At 37.8% G+C, this 19,400-nt stretch overlaps 2 protein-coding genes across 2 annotated transcripts; one reads left to right on the forward strand and one right to left on the reverse strand.

Moving 5' to 3' along the window:
• The first annotated feature begins 1,943 nt into the window (after nt 1–1,943).
• On the forward strand, nt 1,944–9,243 carry LOC133877458 (beta-glucosidase 12-like). The gene is made up of 13 exons (XM_062315771.1): nt 1,944–2,146; nt 3,357–3,426; nt 4,142–4,200; nt 4,369–4,444; nt 5,298–5,375; nt 5,503–5,590; nt 6,667–6,922; nt 7,043–7,158; nt 7,476–7,693; nt 7,829–7,860; nt 8,188–8,290; nt 8,418–8,526; nt 8,756–9,243. The coding sequence occupies exons 1-13, from the start codon at nt 1,988–1,990 to the stop codon at nt 8,922–8,924; spliced, it is 1,533 nt and encodes a 510-aa protein (XP_062171755.1). The 5' UTR covers nt 1,944–1,987; the 3' UTR covers nt 8,925–9,243.
• Nucleotides 2,248–3,248, reverse strand: LOC133877462 (uncharacterized). Its single transcript, XM_062315772.1, has one exon. The coding sequence runs from the start codon at nt 3,139–3,141 to the stop codon at nt 2,323–2,325; it is 819 nt and encodes a 272-aa protein (XP_062171756.1). The 5' UTR covers nt 3,142–3,248; the 3' UTR covers nt 2,248–2,322.
• Nucleotides 9,244–19,400: the final 10,157 nt, after the last annotated feature.

Below are 19,400 nucleotides of genomic sequence, written 5' to 3' on the forward strand. Positions count from 1 at the left end.
AGAACTGGCCGGTGGTCCGGTATATACCAGAGACAGAGAGGCGAGAGGGTGAGAGAGAGCGAGAGACAGAGACAGAGAGGCGAGAGGGTGTTGACGGAGAGCGAGAGACAGAGAGCGAGAGAGTGAGAGAGAGCGAGAGACAGAGAGAGTGACGGAGAGCGAGAGACAGAGAGCGAGAGAGTGAGAGAGAGCGAGAGAGTGAGAGAGAGCGAGAGAGAGAGAGCGAGAGAGTGAGAGAGAGCGAGAGACAGAGACAGAGAGAGTGACGGAGAGCGAGAGACAAAGACAGAGAGAGTGAGAGATCGAGAGTGGGTTGGAGTGGCTGTGAACCTGCGTGAGAGGGAGGGCTGATCGGATCGGTGAGCTCAGGGGAACCCAGCCCTGCCCCCACCTCGCCGAGTTCCACTCCAGGAACGGCGCAAAGCCGTTACGGAACCCGACTGACTTCCGGCGGCTCCAGTGATCTTCCAGCGAAACCCGTGAGGAGAGGATACCAGAACCGCGACCCAGCCGGCCCTCCGGCGTGACCCCGCGAGAGACAGAGACAGAGAGGCGAGAGAGAGAGGTGAGAACGCGCAGAGAGAGAGAGAGAGAGAGAGAGCGAACGAGAGTTACGAGAGTGTATAAAAAAAAAAAAAAAAAAAATTCTTTTTGAATGCTCATCAGGTGGGCGCGGGATAACTCCTGCGCGCCTACCTACACCATTCCGGGACGTGTATTTAAATACACGTCCCCAATTGTTAAAATTTTATTTAATTAAAAAAATTATATTTAAAAAAAATAACATTTTGACACGTGTATTTAATACACGTATCCAATTGGACACGCGTATTAAACACACGCGTCCAATTGGAAATTGTTAAAATTCTATTTAATTAAAAAAAAATTATATTTGGAAAAAAATAACATTTTGACACGTGTATTTAATACACGTGTCTAATTGGACACGCGTATTTAATACACGTGTCTAATTGGACACGCGTATTAAATACAAGCGTCCAATTGGACACGCGTATTAAATACGCGTGTCCAATTGTTGAAATTCTATTTAATAAAAAAAAATTATATTTTAAAAAAATAACAGTTTGACACGTGTATTTAATACGCGTGTCCAATTGGACACGTGTATTACATACACGCGTCCAATTGTGGCGGCTGTACAATTAGACACGTGTCTCATAAGACACGTGTCAAATTGGACGCGTGTCTACAGTAACTGGTACTGTAGACACGCGTCCAATTGTCAGTATTTTTGTAGTGGAATGTGATAGACCACTTATAAAATTCACATGACCAAATAAAAATTAGATTGCGTGTCCAACTACTTATCCAGTTAGGTAAGTTCTATAAGTGGTTTCTCACAATCACTTATCTGAAATCTCTCAAATATTATAGAGGATTTTAATCCATAAATTGAAGGGAGACATCGAGAGCTTGCTAATTAGGTATGCACATGCACTTTCATTCTCTTCACCTATATTCTGCCAATTTATCTCTCCGTTAACCTACGATACTAACGCAAGGATCGGAAATAGTACATTCTGCCGCTATCTTTGACAAGCCACTCTAACCTTTTCTGTCTTTTTCGCGTGTCTCTTATGCTTAACATTTGGTATGTTAAGATACCAAATTAATGAATTGAAAAAGACAATATCTTAATGATCATTGCGTTTTAACCGATCGAATTAATGAATTGAAGAACTAGCTCTGTAGTAACTTACATAAATGACGGTGATCAATTTCCTTGTCTTTCTTTACTCCTTTTATTTAACCAATCAGTACGTCTTTCTTCTTTTACTAATTAAACATTAATCATTCAGACGGTGCTTTTATTTAAATAATTAGCCTGAGTGGTGCTTCTTTTATTTAAACAATTAATTATTCTGAGTGGTGCTTCTCTCTATTTATATATATAGGAAGCCAGGACATCTCACCAATGTAAAAGGAGCCTGACAGTGCCTCCCACCCACAATAACCAAAATCAGTGATGGCATTTCAAGGCTATCTATGCCTTGGTCTCGTGGTCGTTCTTGGCTCATTGACTTGTAATAGCATTGCTGTTACTCCAAGCCTTACCACTGCTTCACTCAACCGGAGCAGTTTTCCGGCAGGTTTTATTTTCGGGACGGGATCAGCGTCTTACCAGGTAATTAAGTCCTAGATTTCCTCCACATATTTTTTTTTGATGAATAAGTAATCAATATTATTAACAACTAAGAACCAAAGTTACAAACAACAAACCAACAAGAAACAACCAGAACAACAAACACAGCAGAAAACTACTGCAGAACCAAAACAACCAAAAAAGTCTTACAACTAGGATTATACAAGAATAGAGACATCTACATTCCAGAGATGACAAAATTTAACATTCTCTCTATTTTTCTTAAACTTTTCTCTTCCAGAAATTCTTGATCTAACTTCCCAAAAAATCTGCTTGAGTATCTGCTCTTCAGATTTAGGAGCATTTTGATACTTAATAGCATTCCTGGCTTTCCAGATATTATAGACAACAGAGCTCAATACCAAACGACAAAGAACTCCTGCCATCGTCTTCTTCTTCCAAGTTCTACAATCGTCATTCAACACCCTCTGCCAATCAAGAGAAGGAGCCAAGTCATTACACCTTTGCATACAATTTTTCCATATACGAGCACTGAAACTACACATGAAAAAAATATGATCTCGGGTCTCAACACCATTCCTGCAGAACACACATTGTGCATCACCTTGAAAACCCCAAGCCAACAGCCGATCACCCGTACTTAATCTATTCTGTACAGCCAGCCACATGATAAAAGCATGTTTTGGAATTGCAAAAGGGAACCAAACAACATGCCACCAATCAACCTCACATTTCTTATCCCTCAAAAAATCCCAAGTGTCAGCACTTACATAGGAACCCTTACGAGCAACCGTCCATATCGGTTTATCAACATAACCAAGCTGAACTTCAGGAAGACGACTCTGTATATCAACAAGCTCCTCTGACCGAGCAGGCTTCCAACACCAAATGCCATTACTTAAAACAGAATCAAGTCTAGAATCCAACCGACTATGAGCATCATAGATAACACGGGAGCCAAACCTCTCATACAACACTCCAAGAGGATGCCAGTTGTCCTGCCAAAGATGAATCATCTTTCCATTACCTACTTCAAATTTAATAAAATTCTTAGCAATACTCCTAAGTTTAAGAATCTTTCTCCAACACCAAGAGCAACTTTGGGGAATGCTCACACTCCAAAAACTCCTCCCTTTCAGCATATGTTTGTATCATAGTAGAGTTTTTCTTCAAGTGTCGTCCAGAGATGCCAAGCATGATGCATATGTGCCAATGTATGTTTAAAATCCAGTATGAAGGTGCAGCACGTGAAGGTGGCAGAGGAGCAAGCATATGGGACACTTACACCCATAGATATCCGGGTTTCTTTCTCTCACTGTCTCTTCATTGAAAACAAAGTATCGTCTGTTTGTTGGGCACAGGAATTTCAAAAACATTTTTTAAAACAAAGTACATGGAATAAGAACCCACACAGCTGGACAAATTCAACAAATGAGTGTGGTTAATTAAGAGTTAGTGTAATTTTACTAGTACTTTACAAATTGCTTTATCAGTTCATGCTACAGTAAAATCAATGTAGACTATTATGTGGTAATAGCATCGATCGTACTTACCATATTTATAAACTGACGTAAAAATTTACGTAATTCTTAACAAGTCAATTACTCATTCGGACAATTATATGACAGTTTACGAGATATTTACTTTTATAAAATGTAAACTGTACAGTGAGTTTGTAGAAGGTTTTTTAAAAAGTTATAATACCCTGACATTATTGCCAAATTGAATTGAAACAGTGAGAAAAGGTATGGTCCTAAAGCCCACAACAACGGACTTGTTCTAATGGCCGAAATTAGGGGTCGTAGCAGGAGACCAAAACAAAGTGAAAGTATCTTTTAAAAAACAAAAGTTTTCTCTTGATTAAGTTAATATATCGTCTGTATTTTAGTGGTTAGGCATGCATGTGTATTAATCTTCGTTAAATAATAGCTCAAAGTATATAGGTAGCGTGTAGAATATATTAATCTTTTATATCTTCCGAAATAATTAAGATTTATAGATATATGAAATATGCAGGTAGGATATTGGACGGCAGTAATGGAGATGTGGCTATTGATCAATATCATCGCTACAAGGTATAGTGCACATAATTAAAATAAATAAATAAATAAAAATTAAAGAACAACAATGTCACAGTCTGATTTGTCTAATTATTCAGCCTAACTAAACACTAGATGATCAAAAGGAACGTAAAAGATTTTGGCAACAAAATTAATTTTTCACATTATATATGTATATTATAGGAAGATATTGGAATAATGAAGGAGATGGGTGCAGATGCATACAGGTTCTCAATCTCATGGACTAGAGTTTTACCAAGTACGTAAGATCTATTCTTGTTGCTACTTTCTGACCTAATTAAACTTTAGACAAAACAAAAGGACAATAAATGGGGTACAACCCAAATCTATGTCGAGATTTTGGAAATAATCATCTACAATTTCCTGTCAGTTGAGGAGGGACACGTAAACTAAATGGAGCTCCTTGTCTAAAAAATTCAGGCGAGTTGACTCCCAATAATAAGAATAAAAAAAAAATTCACTTACCACCGCTCATCTTTCATGAATTTTGCAATTATACTCTTTAAGCTTTATTACTTTATGAAGTGTCAATTAATGTATTTATCTTTATTTTTATTTTCAATTTCACCCATCTATTTAGATTTTTCATTAAATCTTGTCAAAATTCTCAAAATATTCCTGCATTTAAAAAAAAAAAAAAAAAAAAAAAAAAAAAAAAAAAGCAAAAAATAATAATAAAAAAAAAAAGCAAAAACAAAACAAAACAAAAGGTTCAGACATGGGTATTTTTGTAAATTCTATTAAATCTTAATCAGCGCATAAATCCTTGCACATTTTTTTCCTGATCTTTTTTTAAAAAAAATGTATTTTAGAAATTTTGACACCCCTCCGTCAGGATTTAACAGAAAAAGCTAACGGGTGGTTAAAATTGAAAAAAATTGAAAGATGAATATATACACTAAATTGACACTTTTTAAAATTTAAAAGTATAATTGTAAAGCGAAGAAAAATCAGGAAAGATAAGTGAAGTTTTTCTTTATAGAGACAATAACAAAAATTCTCAACAAGAAACAATCGGAATCCTTGGAAACAATATTTCTGACCCTTCTATATAATCATTATATTACAATTTATTTGGGGTCTAATTTCAGAAGGAAAGCTAAGTGGGAGTGTGAACCGAGAAGGAGTAAAATACTACAACAACCTCATCAATGAGCTCCTTGACAAAGGTACACATGATCGATTCAACCTTTGTAAAATTCCAGCATACATATATATATATATATATATATATGCATGTATCATCAACTTATCTTGCTTTTTATAATTTTTCTATTAATTTTTAACTAAACGCAGGTTTAAAGCCCTTCGTGACAATCTTTCACTGGGATCTCCCCCAGACCTTAGAGGATGAGTATGGTGGTTTCTTAAGTCCCCGCATTGCGTAAGTGACTATTAATAAATCATATAATTGTTTGCCCCATTTTCATTAATCGAGGACCCTTTTCTGTAATAATAATACTATCATAATTATGATTTCAATAAGGACCATTTTGGGGTTAGAAAAAAGAGGTAAAAGAGAAAGATTGAGGACCCATTAATTTGGTGCATGGGTAAATGACCGGAACCGTGTATAATGTAATTAGATACAAGAATAAAAGAAAAATTAATTTGATTGTAAAAAATTGAGAGGATTATATTCTTTGATGCAGTACATTATTTTAAGAGTAATGTTACATATTATATTATATTGATCTCACTCTTATTTCATTGGATTGATGTGGCTATGCCCATCAATTTTTGAATTTAATTTTTAATTTTTTTATTTATTTTTTAACAATGGTTGCTCCAAGGGTTTATGGTCACTACTACAGGATAGAAGATATAGTATATAACATTTTTTTATTATTATTTTAAAGAGTAGAGTTGCATAGTACTATACCTCCATCCCGGCCACCTCATCCCGCCGAGCTGATGTGGTATGTAGTGTCCATCAGCCATTGCATTAACCCTAGTTAAAAATAAAACTATTCAATAACTGATTGGTACTACCACATCTACCCAGTGGAATGAGAGTAAAGTATGTAGCGTCATGTATGCTAGAGAGTAAAAACCACACTTTTATCCTACCATTATCTCACTTTGCTCCCAATCAGCCCTTAACAGAAAGAGTAATGATATTTAGTAGAATAATATACAACTGGAATTAATAACGTAGTAGTACAAATCAACCCTAATTTTATTTTATTTTTTTTAACAAGTGCTGGCTTTCACTATCACATCATCAAGTTATACAGCAGTCATATAATATTTTACTAAATAGCATTACTCTAATAGTAGAAAAATGAGGTAAAAGAGGATGATTGGGGGAGGATAGAAAAATTCTAACCCAAGTGAAATATGGGCAGGCTGGGTTTAATATTTTCACAACCCAATTAAACCAGTAAGCCCAGACCAATTCCCATGAATTGTAACCTTAGCTGTAATCATGACCAAATGCATGTTAACGTTAATTTTCAGTGATGACTTTCGGGATTTCGCTGAGCTTTGCTTCAAGGAATTTGGTGACCGTGTAAAGCATTGGATCACAATAAATGAGCCATACACCTTCAGCGATGGTGGTTATGCAACCGGGCAACTAGCACCTGGTCGATGTTCCAGTTGGCAAAAGCTGAACTGCACCGGTGGAGATTCAGGCACAGAGCCATATTTGGTCACCCATAACCTGCTTCTTGCTCATGCAGCCGCTGTTCAAGTCTACAAGCAAAAATATCAGGTTCCATCTTGCAAATCTTGCCCATTTTTATAATGTAATGATTAGTTATAAAACAGAAATTATATATATATTATGCAAAAGAAATATTTAATCATCATGTTTAGTTCATTATGTGTTCAGGCCGCACAAAAAGGTGTTATAGGGATTACGCTAGTGACAAGCTGGTTTGTGCCAATCTCTAATGCCAAGCACAATCGCAATGCCGCGCTCCGTGCCCTTGATTTCGTGTTGGGATGGTAATTAGCTCGTTAAGTCTTTTTTCTAGAGTACACACTTTAATTTCTTTCTTTTTGTTCCATTTCCAATTCTCATTTCGTATAATTTTTTTTTTTTTTTTTAATTCGATAACTTCGATTGAATCTCTAACCCTACAATCTCTATGATCATTAGGGTTCCTATTGTTGGCTTTCTTTTTAATTAGCTAATTTCTCGTCTTGGAATACATGAGAGATTAAAGAAGATCGGGATTGGTTGCAATTTACTGACCAAATTACAGCCAATTCGGGCAGCTAGCTAGGCCTACATATTTAAAATTGTCCATGGTTTACTGCAGGTATTTGGACCCCTTGACAAATGGTGACTATCCCTATAGCATGCAATCTCTTGTTGGAAAGCGATTGCCCAAGTTCACGAAAGAGCAATCCAAGTTGGTAAAAGGGTCATTTGACTTCATCGGATTAAACTACTATACTTCCAATTATGCAACCTACGCACCTGGCCTTAATTCTAGAAATCCAAGCTACTTGACAGATTCTCTTGTTAATCGCACCAGTAAGTATATATATATATATATATATATATATATATATATATATATATATATATATATATATAACACTTGGAATCAATTTTTCTGTGTTTCTTATGTATCTAATTAATTATACTAATTAACTTTTGTCGTGGCAGCTGAGCGCAATGGGATCCCCATTGGTCCACAGGTGTGTATTAAATATTTCAACATTTCTTTCTTACTGTATTAATTGAAGGTATACCTAGTCTCATGGTGGGGCTAATTACTTGTACATGAAATGTGTAATTTAAAAATTTAACTAAAATCTTAACATTTCTCCTCACGTGGAATAATGAATATGATTTAATTGAAAATATGAGGTGAATGACATAGACAATGTTTGAACTCAAAACATTTACTCTGATACAATATTATCATTATTATCTTAAAAGCTTAATTAAGTTGATAGAAAAAAAAATTAAATTAAATTAAATTTTATATATATATATATATATATATATTATCTAAATCGCAGGCTGCATCAAGTTGGCTCTATGTTTATCCTAGAGGACTTCGGGATCTTTTGCTTTATGTCAAGGAGAAGTACCATAATCCGCTAATCTATATTACCGAGAACGGTAAGTCTATTTTTTTTTCTTCTAATTATAAATTTTCAAATAACTTCATGAAAAATTGGAACAAAGTGGTAGCCATTAGATATTCCATGTGAACCTAAATATCAATCGATCTACAACTATATTGTAGGAATTGATGAGTCCAATAACGCCACCTTGTCTCTTGAGGAAGCCCTCATCGACAAACTCAGAATTGAATATTACTATGGCCATCTTTCTTATCTTCGTAGGGCTATCATGTAAGTGCTTAACAAACGTATTAAATTGTTATACAACTACTATACAACTTTAAATTATAACAGTAAAATTTAGTACTTTAAAAAAAAAAATGATTTTTATTGTCATTTCGGGTAATTGTATAACAATCATATATCAGTATACTAAATAGCTCTCTCTCTCTCTCTTAAATCTAGTTGGTTTTGACTTCTTCTTTTGCATGTTTTGGTGCGTGCGGTGTGGGGGAAATAGGGATGGCGTAAACGTTAAAGGATACTTTGCATGGTCATTGTTGGACGACTTCGAATGGAATTCAGGTTACACAGTTCGGTTTGGCATCCACTATGTAGACTTTAAGAACGGATTGAAAAGACACCCTAAACTTTCAGCCCGTTGGTTCAAGAATTTCCTCAAGAAATAGACATGAAAATGATCAAACTATATATATATGTAAGTTTTTTTTTTAAGTTTTTAGTTTTATTTATTTATTATTATTTAATTGAAAAATGACACGTGGCAGGTATTATGGGCATATTTCGTCAAAACTGAGCATTTTTCAAACGTTTTGATAGTTTGGGGGGCTAGAGTCCAAGTGTTAGCCGTTCATGGGACTACTTGCAAAACGGATGATAGTTTGTGAGCTAAATTGTAATTTTTCCTTATATATTTTATGGTCAAAATTTAAAGTTAATGCATCTAATGGTGCACATGATTTTTACATTATTTAAATTTTTAAAAGACGTGCTAATATTGACTTCATACATACCATTAGATACATCAATTTTAAATCATAACCCTTCATTTAAAATAGATATTATTCGGAGAAGATCCTATTCCAGCCAAGCTATTGCCGCATGTGGATAATGATTCAAAGGAGAAGGACCATACTGCTCGAAAATGACGAAAAGTTGCATGAAATAATGTGTTTTCCTCTGTTATTTATGGGGACTGGGTAGTACTCACACCACAAAAAAAAAAACTCGAGAACAACCAAAACAAATTGAATACAGAACGCACATAAAACCAAATTTGGAGCTTTTTGTTTGGATCTAATAACAGATTTTTTTTTTTTTTTTTTTTTTATAGATAATCTAATAACAGATTAATTCATGGAGCTTTCGGGAAGACAGAAACGTCGGGATCAAACATTCAATTATATATATATATATAGTTGTACAATATTTGCGAAATCTAGAAATATTCCTTTTTTGTATATAGTTGTACAAGATTTTAGAATAATAATCAATATTCACATGCATTAGATTTTTTGGGTCTGTCTTAATCTAGCTGATTAGAAAGTTAGGGCTTTCTAATTAACGTCAGTAGAGAAAGACTAGAGAATGATGTATAACACATCCCAATTTTCAAATTTAAATATATAAAGACAAAATGTATAACCTTATTCGGGAGGAGAGAAAAATTCATGCATGTCTAATGTGTAAATATCAAATATTTGATTGTACTCTTGACAATTTAAGAATTAAGGGCGTGTTTGGGACGGGTAACCCATGTTTTTTAATTATTTTTGAAAAACTTGTTTGGGTAGATTTTTTAAATGCAAATTCTATTAAAGTATTAATATCCAACTTTTTTCAATTTTGTCTGAGATTCTTTAAACCATCAAAACATAATTTCAAAAAGCAAATTTTTTCAGTATTCATAATTTTAAATATATAAAAAATAGTAGAATACAATACAAAAAATTGAACAACCAAACTATCCCTAAAAATCTAAATTAACGTACGGTTAATTGGTTTTTTTTTTATAAGTTCTTCCCAGCCCGCTTGGGTTAAAGACCAATTAGTGAAAGGTCTTGTTAAATAATTACCTATTCATCAAATAAAAAATTAAGAATTTACTAAAATGATTTATAAGAATGGGTTCTTGAATCTAATGATCAATATTCCCGATCGCATGATCAAGTCCATGTCCAACGATGATAAATTAATTTGAATCATTAATTTGATCTTAGTAAACAGGTAACTAAATATAATTTCTCAAAGAGGACATTGTAAAAAACTTGGATTTCTCGATCTCCACTAAAAGTTTTCTCCCGAACTGTGGTCCAAGTTAATTAGACTGTCGTGCGACTCGTGCCAAAGGAGGAGGGAGAACCCTGTGTTACTTCCCTATGAAGAAGCCATATATTAAGGAGAATAAGATAAAGGAAGTAGAAATTTATGAAGAGAGAAATAAAACGGAATAAAAATAATAATAAAAATAATAATAAGAGTATACGTTAGTAGAATTGCTATGATACAATGAAAGAATAATAGCTCTTATATGAAGAAAATGATTTGATTCACTTATCTGTATATATACAAAAGCAGCTATATATACTGCTGTTACAACGTATATATAAGGGCATCTCCAACAGGAGTGCTATTTTAACCAAAATGTTAAATTTGGCTATTTTTGTCTCTTTTTCTTCCTCCAGCAGAATAGCTACTCTAGCTTTTTTCCTAACTTCATGAATAGTGAATAGTCACTATTGGCTATTCACTGTTCATCTGTTTACACATTTTTTTTTATTAATTCTCTCTCTCTCTCTCTCTCTCTCTCTCTCTCTCTCTCTCTCTCTCTCTCTCTCTCTCTCTCTCTCCCTCTCCCTCTTCGTCTCTCTCTGCTCCGGGCCTCTCCGTCCCTCCCTGTTGAAGGACATAACTAGAGAGATGGATATGGGAGATCCGCGAGGCCCAGCACCACAACCACGAAGACCCCTCCGTTGAAGGACATAACCGCCGGCATCAGCAGGTACGCGATGGCCGAGTTCACCCCGAAGAGCACAGCCCCGCCGATCCTCGCCACCGACCACATCCCCCCTCCTCCGAGGGTCTTCCCCTGTAGCAGAGGGGCCTCGATCAGCGCCAGCAGCTTCCCGGATGAGACGAGCTTGAAGCGCACGCGCCGATTCTCCAAGTACTGGTAGAAGGCGAAGACGATGAGGAAGGTGAAGAGGATGAGGCAGGGAAGGAGGGCGATGAGCCAGTACTAGTCCACGATGACGTGCGCCAGAAGTCGAACAGTAATCGCTCGGCTCTGTTGGGATTGGGGAGACGGGTTGGGGGTTGGGGGAGACTGGAGAGTGAGAGGGAGATCGGAGAGTGAGAGGGAAATGAAAAAAAAATAAAACAAAATGATTAAAAAATAATATTTAAAAAAAAAGTAGAGAGTGAACTGTTGGAGAGAATATGAGATAAACAGTGGTTAAAGTAAAGATTGGTACTTTTTGAGTAGCTATTTTAACTTCAACTGCTGGAGATGGCCTAATTACACAAATCATGGAAATATACATATGGCACAATAACCAATCAACCATTATTTGAGTGGACAAACGAATATATTAAAAGATCGTCCTTTGATGCATTGATGTGAGGTGGGACGTGTTCCACGTGAAGAAAAAGCAATGTCTATTATAATTCTTATATTCGGCGTGAAATTCATATATATATATATATAAGATGGGTTCACAAGTATATATAAATCTTATACCAAATATAAGAAGCTCAACAGTGCCTTTTACGTACCCACAATAACCCAAATTAGTGATGGCATTTCAAGGTTGTCTACGCATTGGTCTCCCGGTCGTTCTTATTTGAATTTCTCATCTCCCTTCTTGTGTGTGAAAGTTTAAACAGAAACTGGTTTTGGTTACTTGACCAAACCAGGGAAGATGTGTTATTTATATTGATCAATGTACATTGGTTTTTGGAAAACTAACACAATACTTTACAACAACTAAATTAAATAAATAGAAAACAAAGAGAGAAGAGGATGTCTTGGTCCGTGTAACAAGGCAGGATACCAGGAGGTGAAAATGCAGCTCAAATCCTGGAAGGAATGCTGCTGCAGGTTGGCTGTGCAGACTAGTCTAGGATGCTGATGATCAATCTTAGGTTCATGTGTATGCTGAGTCCCAAGGATGAATGCTGAGAAATGATGGAAGAGTAGCCAAAGGAGAGCAGGAGCTGAGTAACGGCTACTAGCCGTTACTTGGTAGTGACTAGGTTTTCCTCTGCATTCTGCTTTTCTGTTTCCACTAGGTTTACTTCCTTAACACCCCCCCGCAAACTAATGGGAGGAAGAACCATTAGTTTGTCACGGAGGAAGCAAAACCGAGCAGCGGTGTGACATTTGGTGAAGATGTCAGCCAATTGATCAAGGGTGGAAATATAATGGAGTTGGAGATCCCGATTGGCAACTTTCTCCCGAACAAAATGGATGTCGACTTCGACATGCTTGGTGCGGGCATGATGGATTGGGTTGGAGGCCAGAGCAAGGGCTCCTGAGTTGTCACACCACAGAACCGGAGGAGAAGGAAGTGTAACATGAAGTTCTCGAAGCAGCATACGCAGCCAGTACATGTCTGCAGTAGCCAATGATAAGGCTCTATACTCGGCTTCAGTGCTTGATCTGGAGACAATATGCTGTTTCTTGGCAGACCAGGATATGAGATTAGAGCCAAGGAATACACCAAAGCCGGAGGTAGACCGCCGATCATCCGGATCCCCTGCCCAATCCGAGTCACAATAAGCAGTGAGCTTGATGGGGCCTTTCGTGTAGTGAAGGCCAGAATCAATGGAGCCTTTGAGGTATCGTAAGACACGTTTGGCGGCTGTGAAATGAGTGGTAGTGGGGGCATGCATATGTTGACATAGTTGATTGACTGAATAGGCTATGTCTGGCCGGGTGAGGGTCACATATTGGAGGGCTCCAACAATGTGGCGATAGAGAGTCGGATTAGGCAGTGGTGCTCCATCAAATTTGGACATTTTGGTGCCAGCAACACATGGAGCCGGGTAAGGTTTGGCATCTGTCATCTGAGTGCGGTCTAGAAGGTCAGTAATATATTTGGACTGTCGAAGGTGGAGGCCAGTTGAGTCTCGGATAGACTGAATCCCAAGGAAGTAGCTGAGTTCACCAAGGTCTTTGAGAGCAAATTCTGATTTAAGCTTGCTGAATATCCAGGAAATGGTGACTTTGTTGTTGCCAGTGAGTATGATATCGTCTACATAGACCAATAGATAAATGTGAACAGAGTTGGCATGATAGGTGAAAAGGGAGGGATCCAATTGAGAGCCGGTGAAGCCAATGTCAAGAAGAGCTTGAGATAACCGAGTGAACCAAGCTCTCGGGGCCTGCTTTAAACCATAGATTGACTTATGTAGACGACACACATAGTTCGGGTAGGAAGGATGAACAAAACCTTGGGGTTGTTCCATATAGACCTCTTCATCCAACACCCCATGGAGAAATGCATTAGAGACATCCAGTTGGTGGATTGGCCAATCAAATTGGACTGCTAAGGCTAAGACTAGACGAATGGTTGCTGGTTTAATGACTGGGCTAAAGGTTTCATAATAATCAATCCCACCAAGTTTAAAGACCCATTTATTTCTGATCACATTGTGACTGGAAGGTCGCGGGCAGAGAGACCATGTTTGGTTTGAGAGCAAGGCTTGATATTCAAGGTTCATGGCATGAATCCATTCGGGTTTGGAGGTAGCCTGTTTGAAGGTGGAGGGTTCTGGTGGAAGGTGAATGGTGTGTAGAGCTTGGAGAGGATATTTAATGGAATGGAACATTTTGAAGTCAGGAAAGTGTTTTGGTTTGGAGTGACCAGTTTGAGACCTAGTCACAATCCGGGTAGGTAGGGGTTCAGAAGGTGGGGAGTGAGGGGCTGAGGGAAAATGAGAAAGGGAAGGTTGAGGAAGGTGAAGATGGGAAGGAGAAGAGTCTGAGGGTGTGTCCAAAGGAGTAGAGGACCCGTCATATGTGGTGGAGGGGGCAGAGTGTTCAGGTGGAGATGCAGGAGGGTCAAGATGAGATGATAGAGGTGAAGGTGTGGAAATGGAAGGTGGCTGCGATGTGTCCACAGGAGTGATCATATCTTCAAAACGGGTAGAGGGTGCTGCAACAGAAGGGAAGTCAGGGTGCAACTGAGATGGAATGAGAACTAGGGAGTTACCTGGAGAAGTCGTGACCTTGCAGGAACCAAGTGGGGAAGAATGACTCTTGGCAGGAAACTTGGTCTCATCGAAGATAACACTCCTGGATAGGTAGACTTTGTGGGTGAGAGGATCTAGACATCTATATCCCTTTTGGTTAGAGCCATAGCCAATGAAGATGCAGGGCTTGCTCCTAAAGGACAGTTTGTGAGCGGCATAGGGTCTCAAGAGAGGATAGCAAAGGCACCCAAAGGCTCTAAGGAGAGAGTAGTCCGGAGGGTGATGAAAGAGCTTGGAAAAGGGAGATTCTTGTTGCAGCACAGGGGAGGGTAGGCGATTAATTAGGTAAATGGAGGTGAGGAAGGTATCCACCCAGTACTTAGGTGACAAGCCGGATTAAGCAAGAAGGGTGAGTCCCATTTCCATGACATGTCTATGTTTCCTCTCAGCAATGCCATTTTGCTGAGAGGTGTGTGGGCAAGTGAGATGGTGCACAATGCCATGTTGATTTAAGAATTGTTTGAAGTGAGTAGAGGTGTATTCACCTCCATTATCGGATTGAAATTGTTTGATGGTAGTGGAGAAGAGATTTTCAGCATACAATTTAAACTTTACAAAGCAAGCATAAACATCACTTTTATTTAGGATAGGATATAACCAGGTGAACCGGCTATAATCGTCTATAAACAAAACATAGAACTTACAACCACTTAGGGAAGCAACAGAGGATGTCCAAACATCAGAGTGGATAAGTTCTAAGGGCTTGGTAGAGACCCTGTTTGAATCAAAAAAGGGCAATTGTTTGGACTTGCCTAGCTGACATGAGTCACAAACCCTTGTCCTATCTACTGAACCAGAGAGTGGGAGGTGTTGGTGCTTCAAAAGTTGCTGGAGAACAGCAGGTGAAGGGTGTCCAAGCTGTTGGTGCCACACCATATCCGAGGTTTTAACGCCTAGGTGAGCTGTGAGACCTTTCCAGTGATTGACAAGTTTGGATTTAAGGGAGTACAGAGGAATGGGATATAGGCCATTGTCACTTGGTCCCTGAAGTATCACAGTTCCCGTCAGGTTGTCCTGCACAGAATAGCTTGAACCAGTAAGAGCAAACCAACAGTTGTTATCTAAGCAAAACTTGTTAATGGAAAGGAGATTGGCCGAGGCATTCGGACAGTGAAGGATGTTTGTGAGAAGAAGGGGAGATAGGGAGGAGGATTTGCCATGCACCAAGGATGAACCAAAATTTTTGATACTCAAACCTGCCCCATTACCTACACCGACAGTGTCTCCTCCATCAAAAGGCTGAGGATTGGCAATGTTTGAAGGATCGACTGTGACATGAGTGTTAGCACCGGAATCAGCAAGCCAGTCCTAAGTCTCAAAGCCATCATTGAGTTGAGCCACCATAGCTGCTAGTTGAGGAGGAGGGTGTCGGCCCTGATAGGAGAAATCCATGCGATGGAAGCAGTCCAACGCATTGTGGCTGCTTTTGCCACAGATTTGGCAGGGTGGACGAGCTGTAGTGGTAGGGACAGTGCGCATTGGAGCAGTTCCCTGGTGATTGAGAAAGCTAGGCCTGAGGTTGGAAGGCCTGAAGCGCTGGTTGGGTGCAGGGTAAGGTAGATTGGGAGCATGAGGACCACTACTCCCTCTAAATGGGCTTCTTGGTGCAAATGACTGAGGACGAAAGTTGGGTCTAGGTGGAAATCTGGATCTCTTAAACTGAGTGGGGTCAGTTGTGTTGGGATTGGAGAGACTGACGTGCTTGTTAGTGTACAAAGCAAAAGGGCCAGTTTCTGGTGTGATGGTGGGACGTTGTTGGTTTTCTAGCAGGGTTTCATGGTTAAGAAGTTCAGTTTGAAAATCAGCAAATGTCATGTCATGGTCACGGGTTGCATAGGAATGAATGGTGACAAAGGTATGAAAGATGGGGTTTAAGCCACTTACAACAAATGAGATGAGGTCATCATCATCAATAGGTTTTCCCGCAGCTGCGAGTTGATCAGCCCACTGTTTGGCCAAATTCAAGTACTCAGTGCATGATTTATTTCCCTGTTGCAAGCCTTGTAACTGCCGCTTGAGGTGGGAAATTTGGGACTTGGACTGAGAGGCATATCTAGTTGCCAAGGTTGTCCATGCTTCAGATGATGTTTTCAGGCCATACATTGTAGATACAATAGAAGGCGAAAGTGAGCAAATGATCCAGCTTAGGAGAAGCTGATCTTTCTTCTGCCATGCAACATAGGCAGGATTCAGAACTTGAGTGTTGTCAGTATTGGTGAGGAATTGGGTGGGACAAAGATCAGTGTCATCCACAAGTCCTTGGAGGTCATTGCCTCGGAGGATGGGTTGAAATTGTGCAACCCAGGCCAGGTAGTTGGGCCCTTCAAGTTTGAAAAGTTGAGAGAAGGAGGGAACGTTGGATAGTGGTGATGTGAAATCAGTTGATGGGTTGGAAGAGGCAGTGGAGTTGTTGAGGTTGGTTATTGGATGGTTGGTAGCTGGTGGAGCATTGTGTTGAGAGGAGGAGGCTGAGTTGGTAGGAGAGTTAGGAGTGGCCATGGATGAGCGTTGGCTTTGGGTTGGCTCTGATACCATGAAAGTTTAAACAAAAACTGGTTTTGGTTACTTGACCAAACCAGGGAAGATGTGTTATTTATATTGATCAATGTACATTGGTTTTTGGAAAACTAACACAATACTTTACAACAACTAAATTAAATAAATAGAAAACAAAGAGAGAAGAGGATGTCTTGGTCCGTGTAACAAGGCAGGATACCAAGAGGTGAAAATGCAGCTCAAATCCTGGAAGGAATGCTGCTGTAGGTTGGCTGTGCAGACTAGTCTAGGATACTGATGATCAATCTTAGGTTCATGTGTATGCTGAGTCCCAAGGATGAATGCTGAGAAATGATGGAAGAGTAGCCAAAGGAGAGCAGGAGCTGAGTAACGGCTACTAGACGTTACTCGGTAGTGACTAGGTTTTCCTTTGCATTCTGCTTTTCTGTTTCCACTAGGTTTACTTCCTTAACAGTGTGGACATATTTAAAAAGAAAGAAAAAAAAAGAAGCAATATTTTGTTAGTTTCCTATTCTTTCTCTTTTTCTAGCTTTGACCTATGTTATGCCTTGACCTCCCAAATTTATATATCCTCAGACAACTCCCGTCGGACACAATCATATAGTTGCAAAGGAAAGGGATTTATTCACATAGAATATTTAATTGAAAATGAAAACTAAATGACAGAAATAAGGTTTAAATTCAAAACATTTGCGCACTTTGATACCATATCATGCTAAAACATTGTTTATCTCAAAAGCTTAATTAAGCTTATAAAAAATAAAAAATTTAATCTTTTAATTAAAATTCTAACGAAATTATGAAAATTTTCTCTAAATCGTAGGCTTCATCAAGTTCGCTCTATATGTACCCTAAAGGAATTCTGGATTTTATGCTTTATGTCAAGGAGAAGTACCATAATCCACTAATCTATCTATATTACCGAGAATGGTAAGTTCTATATTTTTTTTTTCTTTTTGTTCAATTATTTTCACATAACATCATGACAAATTGGAACATAGCGGTAGACATTAGATGTCCATTTGAACCTAAATATCTACAACTATATTATAGGAGTTGATGAGTTCAATAATGACACATTGTCGCTCGAGGATGCCCTTGCGGACAATCAAAGAATTGAATATCACCATAGCCATCTTTCCTATCTTCATAGGGCTATCATGTAAGTGCTTAACAAGAGTAATTAATGTTATTCTAGCTTTACACCTATTTCACACGTCATCATATTTTAAATGGTTTTTCATATTATTTACTTAAAAAAAAAATCACTTAAAAATGCCACATCAGCGAATATTAAATAATTATGAAGAGTACCATTACTCACTTAACAATCACTCTCTTTATCTCTCTCGCTCACAAATCTTGCTGCCTTTGACTCTTTTGTTTTTGTTTTTAACAGGGAAGGCGTAAACATTAAAGGATACTTTACATGGTCATTATTAGACAACTTCGAATGGAGTAAAGGTTACACCGTTCGGTTTGGCATCCACTATGTAGACTATAAGAATGGACTGAAAAGACACCCTAAGCTTTCAACCCGTTAGCTCAAGAATTTCCTGAAGAAGTAGACATGAAAATGATAGACCTATCTGTTATCGGACCTTGTCCAATCAATAAACTGATCAAGAAAGTTTCTTCTTGATCTTTTAATAATGTCATTATTGTTAATTTGTATAAGACTCAAATGCTTGTTGAATAAATTGGAGGCCATTTCATGTCCAATCGTAATACGTCATCTTTTACTTGTCCTGAGAATTCTACTAATGGCAGTAAGAATCTGGCTAGTTATGATTTAAAGAATATAACTTATGAAATAAATAAACAATCCAGCAAAATTTAGTTATTGATTAAAACATATATATAAATGCAATTTACAATTTATTTTGTCATGCTTGGCGTAAATTGCTTATAATTAAATGGAATCATTGCTTTCTCTGCAATTTCAAGTAACTACAATTATATTTCATATAATTAAAATATGTAACCAAAATAGTGTATATTAATTGATAAATAATTAATTTAAAAGAGCTATCTGAATATAAAAGTTTACATATATAGATTAGTATAAAAACTTGATTACATACTAAAAGTTTTTAAGAAAGTGAAATTGCGGTCTTTCACAATTTCACTTTCACAAAAAAAAAAAAAAAAAAAAAAAAAAAAAAAAAAAAAAGCTAAGCACTTAATATCAATTATTGTCGTTGATGAGCTTGAAGAAGAGAAATTTGGTTGGATATATATACAGATAGAGAATGGAAATTCCTTGTTGATCGATGGAACCCCGACCGACGGGTCGCTCCTCAGGAAGTGGAATGGTCAACAAATTAAACCACCAACTGATATATTGTCGGTCAGTTGGAAGATTCATGAAC

The sequence above is a fragment of the Alnus glutinosa genome, chromosome 9 (genome assembly GCF_958979055.1).
Source record: "Alnus glutinosa chromosome 9, dhAlnGlut1.1, whole genome shotgun sequence".
Lineage (NCBI taxonomy): Eukaryota > Viridiplantae > Streptophyta > Magnoliopsida > Fagales > Betulaceae > Alnus > Alnus glutinosa.